The 17214-nt window shown below is 43.5% G+C and overlaps 1 protein-coding gene across 1 annotated transcript in view; it reads left to right on the forward strand.

Annotated features, from left to right (window-relative positions):
• The first annotated feature begins 1503 nt into the window (after positions 1-1503).
• The window catches only part of hdac5 (histone deacetylase 5), a 58151-nt gene continuing 42440 nt past the window's right edge, over positions 1504-17214 (forward strand). Inside the window, exons 1-2 of the mRNA XM_047572334.1 lie at positions 1504-2092; positions 12513-12686. Coding sequence (XP_047428290.1) covers positions 12665-12686 — 22 coding nt within the window. The 5' untranslated portion in view covers positions 1504-2092; positions 12513-12664. The remainder of the gene's footprint in view (positions 2093-12512; positions 12687-17214) is intronic.

Below are 17214 nucleotides of genomic sequence, written 5' to 3' on the forward strand. Positions count from 1 at the left end.
ATATTTGTATATATAAAGTGTTCACACATTTTCAAATTTGTGTATCTTACAAATTGAATGACTAACAATGGTTAAACGGGTACAAAATGACAAATTAAGCATTTTATTGTCTACTACTACTACTACTATTTAAAAGATCAACCATGTGGTTACAATGCCAGTCAAAGGCATTTTCTGTGAAATTCGAACTAACTGCAAGACCATTTTTCCAATTTAAGACTGAGCAATATAACCATAGCATTTTATGGGCGGACATTCCCATAATACAAATCAAACCCAGAAACCAAAGACACGTTGAATTAACGTTGAAATATGGTCGGGCTGAAGAATGAATCAACATTGATGTCGGAAACTGCCCTGATAGCTTTGACTTTTGGGACTTTTGTGGCACCTCTGGCTGAGTGGTGATATGGCAAAACACATGAGGGCCACATCATAACCACAGTGGTTTGGCCATACTTTCAAAATCAGAGGGAATTTCTCTATGGGGACAGTACTACAATTGAAGCACTCTGTCCAAATAACAGATTTTACTCTTGGGCCACGTCTTTGCTGTTCGTCTGGGCCACTTCCAAGCCAAAAGAAAATTGCTATTGGGGTGAAAACAACGCTGAAAGTGGTCATTATGGTCAACATTGAAATGATGTTGAATTTTCAATAGATCCTGACAATGAATCAACGTTAATTCAACTATGGTAGGATCAACACTGAAGCAATGCTGAATAAAAAAAAAAAGACCATCATTATTATTAAAAAATATACTACAGTACTGCCTGTATGGACAAATGCATAGTGACGTCAGCCATTAGATTCTGAACCTCAAAAATGAAGCCCAAAGTGGGCGGAGCCCATGGTCGCCATGTTGGATGAGCTTTACTCCAAATATGGACATGGTTATGGACACTCTAGCTACCTGTGACCTCAGGTTACCGCCAATCACTCAAAGCGGGAACCCCTTTAATTATGCAGAATTTTAAACCTTAATAAAAAAATAAACGTATGAAATAGAAACAAATTCACCCCCTGCACAGTAGCCATGAATAGTGAAATAAACTGTTGAGACGAAAATCGTGTTTTATACCAGGCTGTAAACGTGTCTAATAATGCTGCAAAGTTGAGCTTTTTAAAATGGGGGTCTATGGGGATATGCTCCTTTTTGGAGCCAGCCTCAAGTGGCCGCTTGATGATTTGCAATTTTTTGCACTTTGGCTTCATTGCTCAGACCGGGAGGTTGTTGCTGTCGGCGCTTGGAGCAAACCCGGAGACCTTGAAGGCCCCTGAGGGTCTGGATTAGATTAAATTCACAAAATAGAAAAATAATGCGCCGATATCCCGGGGTGAAACGCATCTCTAACTACCTTTAAGTCCCCCCCGCCCCCCGAATATTGATTTATATTTATGTTTTTTGTTTGTTTGTTTGTTTGTTTTTTTTTAAATCGAAGTCTGCAAACCCCCACGTTTTTTTTTCGTTGACTTACTAGTTGATGAACTCGGTAGCCAACTTGTTTCGGCAGCGTATGTATTGCACAACAGTCTTTGAAATCGTTCACGTCTGAGATGAGTTACCTTTGGGTCGAGAAGTAATAATGCGGATGCGTCCGCGCGTGCGTGCGTGCGTGCGTTCGTGCGCCGAGGAACCAGGAAACGTGGGGGGGTAAAATGTGGCTAAACTAAACGGGCAAACGCGATAAATTAAACCGTGCCTCTCTATCTCTGATTTCTTCCGTCTGCTCTGCCTCCACTCGCTGGTTTCTATTGAGGCTATTTTTAGCCCCAGCAGACGAGTCACGTGGCAGGAGGGAGGACGACGTCAATAATGTTGTTGTTGGTGTTGGAGAGAGAGAGGGAGAGGGAGAGACTGTAAATATGGAGGAGGTGAAACGGTAGGAGGCGAGACGCGACCCCGCTTTGTAAATTACGCGTTTTTCGTCGTGCGAAATAAAAGCGCAGAGGAGCCTCTACAGGGGAGGACGCATATACACACCGCGCGCACGCACACACAAACACCGAGCCCTCGGCGGAAAGCAAAGCCGGGAGGAAGCGACCTCTGCGCCAATACGCGTTCCAGGAGGACCCGCCGACATCCACCACGGTACAGTTTATGATTGGGAGAGACGGTGGGAGAGTGTGCGTAAATGTGTGCGTAACCGTTCGCGGAGGACATCCGCGCAGGGCAGTTAATTTATTTTTATTTATTTATTCTTCTTCTGCTGCACAGTTAATAGGTGACATTTTGTTCCCCGCTACACCGCCGCCTTCGCTCCCACTACACACTCGGCTAACTTGGAAACTGTTAGTGTTTACTTAGGCTATAGCTACGGGGCAGCTACGGCCAGCTAACCGAACAGGTAACAGTTATTTTAACAGCTATTATCATCTCTCTTTCTCTCTCCCCCCTCCCTCCCTCCCTCCCTTCCTCCCTCCGCACAGCAGCCAGCCTGGGACACAACTAATAAGACAGCCGAAAAAAAAAAAAAAAAAAAAAGTTAACCAGCTACCACCCACAGACCGAGCCCAGAGCTAGCACAAGGCAGCAATTATCTTTATTGATGGTTAGTTGACGACTACGAGTGGCTTCCAGTAAAGAAGCTGCTACCAGCTCCGTGCTAAGGCTGAGTGGCTACTAACCGCTCCGTATTGTCCCATAACGTGTCCATCTAGGAAGGCTGTAAAACAGGACAGTAGTCTGGAAAAAACAAAACAAAAAAAAAAAAACAAGCCCGACCTGCAACCTGTCACCCAAACTGTAAAGAGGATATGCAGTGTGTGCATTAGTCGTTGATTAGCAGCCAACATTTACTTCCCAGTAAATAAACTGCAACTAAACCTAGATAGCAGCGCCAGAACCGGTCCTCTGTGAGAATGAAATGTGGGTATTAACTTGTGTTTGTTGTCTCATTACATGTCCACTGGCTAATCTCGAATCTGAAATGTATAAAGACAGTAGTCTGACAAAAAAACAAGCCCAACCTGCAACACAAACTCTAAAGAGGGTACGCATGTGATGTCGCTCGGCTGACGTGCAGCAAACTGCGTTTACAGTACGAGTTTCATTGATGGTGAGTTGATGACTGGAAGCCGACATTTACTTGTCAGTGACTGCCAGAAAAGAAGGCACAAAAATGTAGATACCGGTACCAGAGCTGGTCCCCTTTGAGAATGAAATGTGCCTGTCGACCCGTGTTTCTTGTCCCTAAAACATGTCCATGTGCGCTGTCTAATCTCGAGCCATTCAAGCGTTTCACTGCGAGCGAAGACAGCAGTCTGTCAAAAACCGAGCCCGACCTGCAGCCCGACTATGTCACCCTTTGTCACAGCTGTCGAGAATCTCAAAAGAGAGCGTGCGTGTGACGTTGCCGTATGCGAAAATGCATTTTTTTTGGCTTGTGCGTGAGTGGTGAACATGCAGTGAACTGCTTTTACGGGACGAGCCGCTGAAGCCAGACGAGAGCACGCGGATACCTCGCTGATGGTTAGCTGATGACTGGAAGTCAACGCTTTCTTCCCTATGGCTCTTTGAGACTGAAATATGGCTGTTAACCTGTGTTTATTGTCTCGTAACACATCCATATATGTGCATGAATTTATGAAAAGCACCTGAATTTTGACCCTGTCAAGATTGGACAAAAATTACTGCAATAGTCTGGCAAAAAGCGAAGCCTAACACGACGACTGCATGTCACCAAAACTCCGAAGGGAAAATGCATTTTATTACTTGCGCGTGTTTGGCATATCTTATTGATGGTTAGTTGATAATTAGTAGCCAATATTTACTTCCAAATGAGTGGCAGAAAAGAAGCTACAAAAATGCTAGATACCTGGAGAATGAAACATGGCTATTAACATGTGTTTATCGCCCTGTTGCATGTCCATATTTGTATATACATGTATGAAAGGCACAAGCGTGCGCCGGCTAAGAATCTGTTAAGCGTTTTACTGCAAATGAAGCAAAAACCACGTCTAACCTGCAGCCCGACTGCTGCGTGACACCCATTGTTACAACCGAAAACTCCAAAGAGAGCATGCGTGTAATGTCCCTGTGTCTAAATACTTGTGCCTGAATGTCTAACACGCAGCAAACAGCATTTACCGTAAAAATGGGACTACTTCCCGGTGGCTACCAGTAAAGAAGCTACTCTCCGTGCTAAGTACCAGTATCAGAATTGATCCTCTTTGAGACTTAAACCTGTGTTTGTTGTCCTGTGACACGACCGGCCCGTATATGTATTTATGAACGACGTTCGATGCACCGACTAATCTTAAATCTGTCAAGAGTTTTACCGCAAATCCGCCCAACCTGTAACCAGACTGTGTTACTCTTTGTTACGACTCTAAAGAGGGCAGGCATGTGATGTTGCTGTATGTGGAAATGTACTTATTTTTTATTTATTTCTGCTTGTACGTGAATGGCGAGCTCGCAGCAAACTGCATTAGGAGCCTGGAGATAAACAAGGGCATGTTTAATTGAAGACTAGTAGCCAACATTTCCCACTTTTTTCCAATGGCTGCTGATAAAGAGGCTCTTACCTGCGCTAAGTGTGCTCAAGCTATCAAGTATTTTACCGAATCTTGTTTCACATGAAGACGGTAGCCTTGTACAGTAATAGGCAGAGGAGAAACAATATCTTATTAATGATTAGCTGAGGGCCAGAACCTACATACCAGTAGCTCTGAACTCTTAACCGGTCACCTTGAAGGTTCCTTGTTACAAACTGACAAATATCTCGAAGCTGTTAATTATTTCAGAGAATCCTGTTGCAAATAAATAAATTCCAGCTTTAAAGAGTCTAGAGCGTGCTATCAGAGCGTGTCTCTGCAGCACGTTGCCCGTCATGTGACACCTGAGAATCAGATGAGAAGTATCTTTGTGGAAAACCCAAAACACAGAGCTGAACAGATTTCTCAAAGAAGCTTCACTGCGTATCCAATTTGCAACGCGATGGTGGTTTCCCATTAATTGTTCTGGATTTTTTTCAGTGTGTGTCAGTCCAGTGACTGTCTGTCTGTCTGTCTGTCTTATTTGCGGTCGGCGCAGGAAAAACAGCCTCCAGTCAGAAGCTAAGGAGTTAAGAGCAGTGAGTCAGGTTGCACACAGACGCATTAAAAGCTTATCATCCGTCCATGATGTGATGGGAATCGGTGAATTTCCTCAGCGAATGCTGTAACTTTACCGACCGTCTCCGGGGACGCGGGACACCGGGAGTGTACGTGCGTGTCCAGTGTTGTTGAGAAAGCTTTTGCAGACGATGGTCAGCGCTGCAGCCGTGGCAGTGTAAACTCTCAGAGTGCTGCTGTGGACTGGTTGTGTTTATGCTGGAAGTTTGGCATTTGCATGGACAGCTGTTTAATTTTGGGAGCCAGCAGATGAAACATAGGTGGGATTTCGACAGTGCAACATGGCCTGGTCTGAATATCAGACATAACATTATGACTACCTCCCTACTTGTGTAGGTCTCCCTTCTGCCTCTAAAACAGTTGTGGCTCATCAGAGAATGGACCTTCTGAGGGCGTCCTGTTGTGTCTGGTTGCAGGATGTTGTGTGTGGGGGTCTTTGGGTAGAGGAGGGGGGGGATCATCCCACAGATACTTGATCAATTTGGGATCTAATGAATTTTGAGACCAGGTCAGCACCTTGTGCTGTTCTTCATGTTTTATTTGAGTTGCACTATTTTTGTGTGTGCGTCTGTCTCGGTCTGCGTCCTGCTTCCTGGGGATGACTGCTGCCATCTATGGGGAGGGTGGTACACGTCCAAGTAATATCCACATGAGTGTCAGGTCCAAAAATTTTCCCAGCACAACACTGAATTGTCACAAGATGGTCGATGTTTTTTTACTTCTCCTGTCAATGTTGTGGCTGATCGGTGCATTTACAGAATTGGTAATAAAGACATATGCCAGGAACAATCACAAAATAGTTCATTACAGGTGATGTGAATCATCTTCCGTGAAGCTAAACTTGTGTTTGTGGACTGATGAGGTGTGTTTAACATTTCTTAAAACAACTTCTGACCCAGGAGTACTTGGACCAAACTTGGCCTACATGTGCCTTAAACCACGCAAACTTGTGTGACTAGATCTCGCCTGGTTGTGATATCGTCGTAATTAGCTTTGACCGTTAGAGTTTTGATTTATGTCCCTACGTCAAACTCTCAACTTTTTACCTTCACAAGAGTGGTTAGAAATTTGCACAAATTCCCAGTTTCTCAAAGTTCATATAAAATGTGTTTGTACCGATCCTGACTAAAGAAGTGCAGGTTATTCTGTTCATATCGTCACTCAGCTGGAGTCAACTCTCGTCCTGTTCAGTCAAGTAATGTAATTATCTGATCGCACATGACTGAAACCTTTTTGCGTGACAGCAGGATGTTTTGGGTTCGAGTTCACTATTTGGACGATGTGAAATAATTGAATGACGTGCAGGCGAGGATTTATAATCAGCTTCTATTTCTATCAACTCTGTGCTGTGAGTTTTGATGCTAGAACATCGAATTGTTGCGACAGGATCTGCAAACGTTCAGTCATAGTGCGTGTTGATGTGGAAGGTGAGGTTCGGATCACAGATTGCTTTTTTTTAAAAAAAAAATACTGCAATGAATCACAGTAAATCTGTCTGTCAAGAGTTGACATTATATGTGGCACTAGACGTTAGTCAGATACTATAGATAGATGTGGAGAGAGATGGATGGATGTGATCTCTAATAGCTCTTTCCTTCCTTCTATCTGGTGCATTACATTTGATCTGTGTTGCATCATACTTTAAGCCATTAGGTCTGCTAGAAAATCAAGATAACTTTTTCGCCCTGGCAGTCAGTCGTCTCCAGCAGACGAGGACTCTCGGGGCCCGAATATTCTAGCGGACCTAAGCTTTTTTCATACGAGTGAGTGAGCTTTCCCAGCGAATGGGACGCCATCTTTGAACCCCGTATCCTTTTTAATATGTGCGCATATCCCTTCCTCCCCACGGGGCCATCATTTCAGCTGGTGTTAGTGTGGCTGGAAGGACTGGTGAGGGATTTGCAGCTTTATTATGCAGTGTGGGGTTTTTTATTAAAGCAAGCTGGTCAGACCTTAGAAGTCAAGGGTCAGTCCATTAGTTGCGTAACGGCCTTAAGACTCATACCGCTGACTTTTACCTCATGTGTCCGGATTCGATCTGAAGCCTGCTTTGTTTGGTTCTATCTTTAGCTAAACCTGATATTCCCTTATCTCGGAAATAGTAGTAGTAGTAGTTTGCTGGCTGTTCCTAGAGCTTTCCTACCAACAAAGAAGGGACAGAATAGCCGTTGGAGTTGACCAGTTGAAGTGAATCTTCCCAATGGACTGTTGGCGAAGCTTTGGCATCTACCAAGACCCTAACGCCGTAGCTAGAAATGTAGCTACGCGTCAAGACGACACAGACCACAAGAGCTGTGATTGGTCCACTTGGTTGTCGCATATTTCCACTTTTTCATTTCCGACTGCTTCTCCTTCTCCTCAAATTGGTTGTTTTGGATCAATAAAGATGGAAGACACTGAGGAAATTCTGTAATAGGCGAAATTCCGGCGTAAGTTTCGGTCGCCGTTGTCGAATGTAAATCAGGAAGTAAAGACAAAAAAGACAGAGCACCGACTAGTGTTTTGGTGGCGATCTTACAGAGGTATAAACTCTTAGAGGTGTAAAGTGTTACGCAGGCCCCAAAATCAGCACCTGGATAATTAAAGGCCTTCCTCTCTATGCGGCAGTCTTTGCCCGTGAGAAGCGACTCAACCTCTTGCCGATCTGGAGGGCAGAGCGACCTGCGAAGTGTTCTGTTCGTATACATGCTCCTGTTGCAGAATCCAATCTTAAATCTGAGATCAGGAACATCCGCGACGACAAGGATGACAACTAGACGCCTCTACGTTCACTCAGAGCTTTGTGTTTCGTTATTTGTGCGCGCCGGAGTCCATTCAACGATTAATAATACTCGAGCAGGAATGTGCGCGCACATAACCACGAAGAACACTGCAGTCGCTGTGGGTGCACCGTGTCGTAGAAAGCTGACGTCAGTGGCGTATAGAGCAGTCTGGAACCCTGAGCTTTTGTCTCGGATGTGCTTCTTTCTCCATATATTTCATTCTGTGTATATAGTATAGACGGAAAATAAAGAAAAGCATAATTCAATTGGCTAGTTACTGAAGCTGCACATAAAACGAATCTTCCGTATTCAAGCTTAAGGTCACCTCTGAAAGGACATTTACTGTGTGTGTGTGTGTGTGTGTGTGTGTGTGTGTGTGTGTGTGTGTGTGTGTGTGTGTGTGGTGCAGTATGTGTATTTGTTTTCTTTCTCCTTGAATCTGCCGTTGCTGCAGAGGGGGATGCTATACACAGTCATGGTCGAACGGTTCGGTGTGTTTGTGTAGTCCACCCGTGTTGTGGGAAGTCTGAAACAAAAACCACACAACTCATTACATTTTAAGGGGAAGATGTGATTAAAGGTTCGGGTTGGATTGAAGTTATGAGCAGTTAGTGTCCCAGAAGGTCCGTCTTAGCTGTGGATCGTCGGCAACTTGACCAGTTTTTGGGAAAGTGAGGACATTTTAGCCGACGCTCACTTTGTCACATCGTTTGAGGTATGAAATGTTAGGTTTAGGTTTAGCCACACACTTGTCTGTGTGTGTTTGAGAGAGTCAGCAAGACGTACTACAAGAGACCAGCTATGACTTAAACCCTACATCATCCCTCTCACATGCGCTCACACTCGCTTGTTTGTTTAGGGAAGAGGTGTTCAGGTGAACCGTTACCACGGCAGCCAGCTCCCCAGTTGCCAGGCAGCACTTCCTGCTCTTCCACAGAGTGGGAGGGGCCAGGTATTTTAGGAAATGATGGTGTGAAGAGGAGGAGGAAGAGGAGGAGGAGGAGGAGGAGGAGGAGAAGGTGGGAGCAGGGAGAGAAAGTGCGAGGAAGAGAAAGAGAGACATTTATATTTCTTGCTCCTTAGCAAACACTGAGACAGAACTAGCCTCGGTAGCTACGGTAGCTCCCTCTGTCCTATTTCCAAGCACGCTCTATTTTCTCTTCCCTCCTTTCTTTCTTTTTTTCTTCTTTTCTTTCTAACCCCGTTAGAAAGAGTTTGTGTTGATGTCATTAGGTTAATGGAGAAGTTGGCCAGCAGGTTAGTCTGTCACAGTAAGTTAGCGCCATAATCTAAGTAGACACACTCACAGAGACACACAAGCATGCACACACCCGCAGTGTTTCATCCCATTATCTGGGCCCTGACACTATTACCACGGCACCCAGCCCAGTTGTTGTAGTGACACGGGCGGCCTGTGGTTTTGTCACATGTTACTCCTCTACAACCCTGATTTAGCACTTTTAGCTAGTTTGCAATTTTTTATTTTTTGCAAAAAAACAGACAAAATGTCCTCGTTATTTATTTATTTATTTTTTTTTTAAAATAAAAAAACACTCCCGTCTTTACATACACTTTTTTTTTTTTTACTACCTCTAGTGTGCATCTACACCTGTGTTGCATCCCGTAGCTGTATACAGTCCTGGATGAAACCTCTGCGGCGTCTCTCTCACAGATTTTCTGTAAAGCTGGTTGGGACTCTGGCCTTTGACATTTTTCGCCTGCATCCGCTTAACTCGTGGTTAATTCACTAATGGGCAAAGAAGTGTTAGCGATGCCAAGGCGGGTAAGCGATATCAAGGCTGGGGGCTAGTGACACGTGACAGTGTCTCAAAGAGGCCACGCCTTTAATTATGCATAACTTTACGCCTTGATTAGATTTAAACAATGAATTGGGAAATTGTCATATGAGACCTAAACCTTTGTCGTACTAGGCTGTAAACCGAGCGGCAGCGCAAAAGTGCAAAAAATTGCAGTTCATCAAGTGGCCACTTGAGGCTATTTCTAATTTTTTATTTTTATTTTTTTTTTTAAGGTTTAAAATTCTGCATAAATTAGGGCGTTACCGCATTTGAGTGACCGGCGACAGCCTGAGCTGTCAGGTAGCCTAGAGTTGGGTGGGCGGGTCTCAACGTCCAGCACGACCCCCTCATGTCCATATTTGGAGTATCCCAGTGTGGCTGGAGCAAAGCTCATCCAACATGGCGACCGCGGGCTCCGCCCACTTTGGGCTTCATTTTCAAGGTTCAGAATCCAATGGGTGACGTCACGATGGGTTTGTCCAGGGCTGTACCACCTCAAGAGGCCACACAAGAAACTGCAGTTTTTGGCAATTTCCATTTTTCAGCCCTTGAAAGTGCAGCACAAAAATAGTTTGAGGATGTTACGTCTATACTATTCAAGGCTCTAGCTGTTTTTAAAGCACATAATAGAAAGCATTTTGAGCGTTCAACTTCACAAAATAACAGTGCAATTTGGCAATTTGCTGATCCTAGACCTTTAGTCACAGCAGACAGTAAAGACGTAGTACTACTAATATTAGAAAAGGCTCTGTTCCATTATGACGCCTCCTCAGTGAGACCATGTGCAGAGAACCAAGCCCTGAACCTGGCTCAGCTAAAAAGAACGAGTAATGGATTGGGATTGGGTCGGTGTCATGTCCAATCCAGGTATTTTTAAAACGATCAAATCGATACCAGGCTTCAGCTAAGCCAGACCTTTTGTAGGTATTTGTTCTACATCTGCCCTAAACCAAAACCATGTCCATGTAGCGTCAAAGAGCGGATTGATTGAAGTAGGAGAAGAAGCACCAGAAGCACGTGACATAACATGTCCACCGTGTGGAGGAACTTTACTCTGGAAATTTGTAAATTTTGCAGTGTGGCTGTTTGGCAAGATCGTCATTCAGTGCTAGCAACTTGATTCAACACCAAAAAACCCAAAAAATACCTAAAACCAACAATTAATATGCTCCACTCAACATATCATATACTAAAAAAGGTCTTAATCAAGTTAACTAACCTGCAGTTGATTAATATTTTGGTCTTTGTTGCTGCGGACGTGAGCTGTGAACGTTTACTGGACCTCGTCACCTTTTAAGAGACCTCGTCACCGTGTAGTTGCCTGTGCGCCCGTGTACGTAGTATTTACTTTAGGTCATGTCTGTGTCGAGATGATGATTGCAAGGTCAATATTTAGTCAGCTTTAGCCCGTTAGCCGTGCCCCGGCGACTTCTGCAGCCGCCGCCTGCTGTGCTGTAGAGCCGGGTGAATAAATTCCCCCCAAAAGCGAAATGTATGAAAAAGTTACTGTGGCTGCGTGGGTCAGAAAAGGTCGGGGAAAAGAGATGAAAGCGAAGGGTCTGTGGTTTTACAGAAAGAGCTTCACCGCCGCATCGTTACACAATACACGGCTCTTCATCATCTTCTAAACTGATTAGACGAAGACCGTTGCATCTAGACTGTTTTTTTTTCCATTGCGTGCGCGTACAGAGGGAGGTTTACTGCACATAACTTAATCTACATGCAGGTAATTTGACTTAATGCTAAGCGCAGCGTGCCGGTGGCCCACCTGCGGTCCTGTGTACACGTCTGTTGTCGGGACCATTGTGCTTTGCATGAGGTGCAGCTGATTGCACATGTAAAAAAGCTTCGTTCTGAGCCATTTCATAGTCATTAAACTGCGGTTATAGTCCATCGAACGGAGGCTCAAGGTGACATGACGAGGAGGATGATGATGAAGAATCCGGCCACAGCGTGGTGCACGCCCCCCCTCCAGCAGTTAAGAGCATTAAACGACTCTGATCAGCGTTTGGGCAGAGTGCCAGCAGACCTCAGACGGACCTGCTGCTACTGCTATGTGTATTATGTGTGTGTGTGTCAGTGTGGAAACATGGGGTGGGGTGGAGCGAATAGGAGCTAAACATGTTCCTTTAAATCACATTATAGTTAAGTAGCCAGAGCCTCAACTGTGACACCCCCCCCCCCCCCCCCCCCACTCACACACACACACACACACACACACACACGAAGGCCCTTTGACATTCATTCAAGACAATAATTCAGGATGTCAGTGTGTGATGTTTTTTCCGTGCACATCCCGTTTCCCAGCCACCGTGTTCGTGCCGGAGACCGGTAGGTGGCGCCAGAGGACTAGAGTAAGGCCCCGGGAAGCGGCAGGGAGGGTGCAGCTTGTTGAGTGAGAACATAGATAATTTATGTTGGGGCGAAGTACAGCAGAAAGCAAATGTAATTTCTGAATAATTTCTAAGCAGCTTCTAAATAATAATGTTAATATGTGAATAAGCAGAAAATGAGACAAACATAAGTTATGATCAAAAGACAAAACCAGACTTTACTGGACATGCTGCCTTAATTTATCTATTTGAAGATATAAATACAAAGATACAAGGGGCCAGCTGTTATTAATATGGCCGTGTTTCATGTTTCCAGCAGAACTTTGCTTATTATATGACAATCAATACAGGACATTGTGATCGTGTGAAACGTGGCATCAGAAATTAGTGAAAGTGTCACAGAGAAGATGATTATTTGCGACAAAAAAAAGGTGCTTCTTTCTGTTCATGGCTCACGAACATATCGATCTACTCTAAAGTGTAATTAATTTCATCTCTTGCAGAATACCCCGCGTTGAGAAGAAGTCCGGTTCACCTCCACGCCTGTCCCCCGTCCGTGCTCCAACACATGGCCGACGCCGAGGACCCACTTTAACGCACACGTAAACGCGGCGGAAGGGTTGGGGAGGGGAAGTCCAGTCTCACCCTTGAACCCATGAATTCGTCACACCCCTCAAGTAAGTCGCTGCGAAGATTTCTTGTCTTTCTCATACCGCGACTGTGGTTTGTAGTGGTGGGACTAAGGGCTGTATGAAAAATGGACGCCATGACAGCTCCCGGAAAGTGAATGTGGAGCTCCCTCTGGTGGCTGGCTGCAGCATGGGTCATACGTTTTTTGAGAAGTTAGTTGTTTGACGCTATAGAGTTGGACCAGTTGGAGAAATTGGAGATGCGTCCATCCATTTTTTTAAAAATTTTTTTACAGTTTATGAGTGGAATAAATTAAATGGCGTCTGACTGGTTGGCTGGTGGGTGGACATTCACCACCAGCCTTCATCCTAGAAACATGAAACTGCAGTGCTGTGGCTGGTGAATGTACCTCTTTGCAATGCCAGCATGGGACACCGCTGTTTACATGATCTGTGAGTGAGTGAATGAGTGAGTGAGTGAGTGTTTTGGTGTGTTGTTGCACTTATCAGCTGTTTTTAGCCTGTTGGTCCAGCACCAGAGCATCCTTGTATTTACTACTGCCTGGTTGGTTTGGCAGGTGTTTGCTTCAGATGTATCTTGTGTTTAATTACAGATAAGTTTCACGTAACTCCGAAACTGGAGACAGATCATAGTGACTATTGTTAGTACTTTGGCGTTTGGCTCCAGCAGGAGTGTGTCATGTTTTGGATCTCACTCGCATGTGGACAAATCTTGACCAGTCTTGTAGAAACCAGCCTCGTGGGATCGCAGCAAGATTTCTAACGGGAAGATTCAGTAGCAATAAATTAGTTTTATGAATCGTTATTGGATGATTCAAACGATGATGGTTTCACTTGACTGCAGTATAGGTCATAAGCTCCGCCCCCTCCATGTTAGTGAGTGGGACTTGGGTCGAACTAGAACACTAAAATACACGCCCAAAATTTTGATGCATTTTCATGTGTCAATTTGTTGGATAAGTTTAGTTTTAGTTCGTTATTTGCCGCTATACAAGAGGGAAACCTTACGTCACTTATGGGTGTTGTTCTTTGAACAATTTAAAAGACAAAACAGGAAAACACTTAATCACTTTTAATAATGATGCTAACATTAGCTAATGTCAGTCATCAGAGTTGTTAGTTACAATGTTAAAAAAAAAAATCTAAATTCATGTTAAAAAGTCAAAGTGACGTATGTTGATGCTGAACTGAAATGACATCAGGTGCTGGAGAGTCGATGAGTAAATTTCTCGGTATGACACTTCTGGCCACTGAGTGGGCTCGTTCACCCATTTCTCTGTCAGTAGACAGAGATTTTTTTTATTTTTCTATTTAACGTTGCAAATCGTTGCTTTGTACAACGACAACAACGGTAATTGTAGCCATTTCGCCAATTTTCCGTCCTAGAAATGCTAGCAACGTGAAATAAACGCTAACTACGTGGGTATTTGTATTTACTGCCAGTGGTTTGTTTTCACCCAAATGGGGGTGTGGCCTAATTTGCTACTGTCTTCTATAGAAACACAATGTGACATAATGGCAACTACCAGTTGCCATGCCAACCGCTCCGTAAAGCAGTCCCGTGAGACCGTGACAGTTGTAAAAACAATTCTTAAAAACAAGCACCGTGTTTAATGCAGCATTTCCTTGTAACTGGCGGAGGTAGAGCGGAGGGTAGTATTGATCAAACAAAACCAGAGTAAGTCTGGAGGAAGTGTGGTCAGGTCATTGATATCGTGGCTCCACTCTCGGACCGTACTGATCAGACTCTGGCTCCAAAGTCGCAAGATGCAGTTTGGCCCATGCACAGAAGTGGGGACACGTTGTCCATATTTATATACAGTCTATGGACGGAGATGCAGGGACACCAACCGACAATCGATAAAGGCTCACTGACGCTACTCTTGTTTTTGTTTTTTGAGAATTGTGAAAATGTTTCTCCGCTGAGGTGCTCGGGCGTAGCTGCTGCTGTGCTGCCTCTGGTCACCTGGTGAATGCAAACCCACAGCGTTCAACGTTACAAACACGAAATTCAACATCAACCGCTTTCTGTTTTTAATCTGGCAGCGTCTCGACACCTGTACGCACGTCTCCTCAGGTATTATTTGGCAGCTTCGCATCGGGTCCTCGGTGACTGGTTGACTGACTGTAATTCGGTTGTCATGGATACAGATATACTACACACATACACACAAACACACACATACACAGACAGCAGTGTGACTCCAGGGGTTGATGCGCCTCAAATAGAAACGCAGAGATGAGTCATCCGCTGAGCTGCTGCAGTACGCACACACACACACACACACACACACACACACACACACACACACACACACACACACACACACACACACCTACCTTTATCCCATGTGTTTAATATGTTGGACCATTCAGATGTCCAACATGCTGCCTGGTCAGTCGCATCGCCTCCGCTCCGCTGCACATTGCAAATTTCAAAACGATGATTTAAGAGGACAAGTCTTTAATAAACAAAGACAGATTTATAATAACAGATATGGAACCACACAGGACGCCTCAGGTCCTCTATTTACATTTTATTTTCCTCTTATTTCGATGTGTTTAGTCTTTAGTTGTGAGTCATGCCGAGGTGCCTCTAAACCTGCCAGAGGACACACGGAGCCGTTTACTCAGGAGGTGAGGATGATGAGCGCGATGAAGGTGACGAGGAGGAGGAGGTGGAGGAAGAGGTGGAGGTGGAGGTGGGATGGAAGCGAAGATTAAATGATTCAAAGAAACAATGTTTCTGGAAAGGGAGAAAGAGTTCGGTCCAGATATTAAGAAAAATGAAGCCGATAAATGCGCAAATGAGTCCTGAGCTCATCTGCTGGATCTGTACGTCTGCAATAAAACAACAGCAACAAAGAAGAAAAGGCTTCAGTGTTGATCACGTGACGTCCTTTAGCTCCGGGTTTACCAGCAGACAGAGACGTCCCTTCATGCAACTTTACGGCGCAGCTTCACTTAGGAGCGAACTGTAGGAACTGAATCACTATAAATAGCAGCCAGCACTTTCAATTAATAATATCCACAGTGACAGAGGAGCGAGCAGCGCAGCTTTTAGTTGGGGGATAAAAAAAAATATATATATATAAATTTAAAAAAAGACAACCTCGCCGGGACTTTTTCCAGTTGATGCGACACAACGACAATACAGCTTTTTGTGGAAGTAAGAGCACGTTGTGGTTTTACCGGAGGAATGGGCCTTCTGAGCGGGTGTCCTGTTGTTAGTGGGGGGCCTATGGGTCCTATGGGCTGCTGGTCTGGTCTGGTCTGGTCTGGTCTAGTTGGGTGGTAATGTGTCAAAGTAACATCCACACTGATGAATACCAACATTTCCCAGCAAGGTGGTCATAATGTTGTGGCTGATCGGTGATAAATGTTCTGTTTAGTCAGATGTTAACATGTGCATTCAAACATTCGAATGGAAAACTTTAGGGCTGCTGTTTTCGCTGTTTTCGCTGTTTTCGCCGTCTCCTTTGACTAATGAGTGCACGTTCTCTTGCCAGTTCATTAGGTACACTAGAGAAAACTTATTAATTATTCTAATTATAACAATCCTGAGCTAAATCTTAGCAAAGCTAAAAAAAAAAAAAAAAAAAAAAACAAAACAGAGCACTTTGAGCATTTCTTGTAAAAACAATTAACTTTATCCATTATAACATATTTTAATGACTCGTTTTAACCTCATGATGGCACTAGAGGGAAAGTCAGAGGACCAACGTTTTTCAGGCTTAGGATCCCAAACTGATGGAGAGATCAAATAGAAACCCACCTACCTACTATATGTGATCTATTTAAACTTGGCTTAGTGCATTCAATATTAAGCCATCCCTTATACCTTTACTAAAATATGTTGTATGTGTATGTAAAGAAATTTTAATTTGTGGGGGAAAATTATAATATATATATATATTAAAAAAAAGTCTAATCAACCAAATATTTTGTGCAGTACATGTTTACACTTTTACCACTGCTGCTATGAAAAAAACAGTATGAATTTTATAGTTTTTGTAGATTTTCAATATTTTTTTAACGTGTGCATGTATGTATATATATATATATATATATATATATATATATATATATATGTACAGTGCATGTATATATTTACACAGAGAGAACAGGAAGCAATTTACTGTCATACAGTATAATAAATATATAATCATTAATGATTTAAGGAAGAGGGTGGGATTGAATATTTTTGTTTTTACTTTCTCCCACTCCTTTTTGAGCAAATTACAAATGGTTAGAATATTAATTTGCATTTTGGTTATTTGCTACAACTATTTGTGCTTATTTAAATTTTGATATATTGGCATTTTCTGTTAGTTCTTGATTTATTTTCCTTATTTACATATTCGAAATAAACTCCTCATTCATTCATTCATTCATAAATCTTTGTAAATAGCACCTTCTTTGCACTGTTTTTTATATACTTGTGTTTTTTTGCACTGAAAGGGAGAAGCTCTCATTATAAACTGTAGAATGATAATATGATAATAAAGGGCATTCTATTCTATTCTATTCTATTCTATTGTGGAGTGTACAGGTT

This window comes from Mugil cephalus, chromosome 20 (genome assembly GCF_022458985.1).
Source record: "Mugil cephalus isolate CIBA_MC_2020 chromosome 20, CIBA_Mcephalus_1.1, whole genome shotgun sequence".
In the NCBI taxonomy this organism is placed as follows: Eukaryota; Metazoa; Chordata; class Actinopteri; order Mugiliformes; family Mugilidae; genus Mugil; species Mugil cephalus.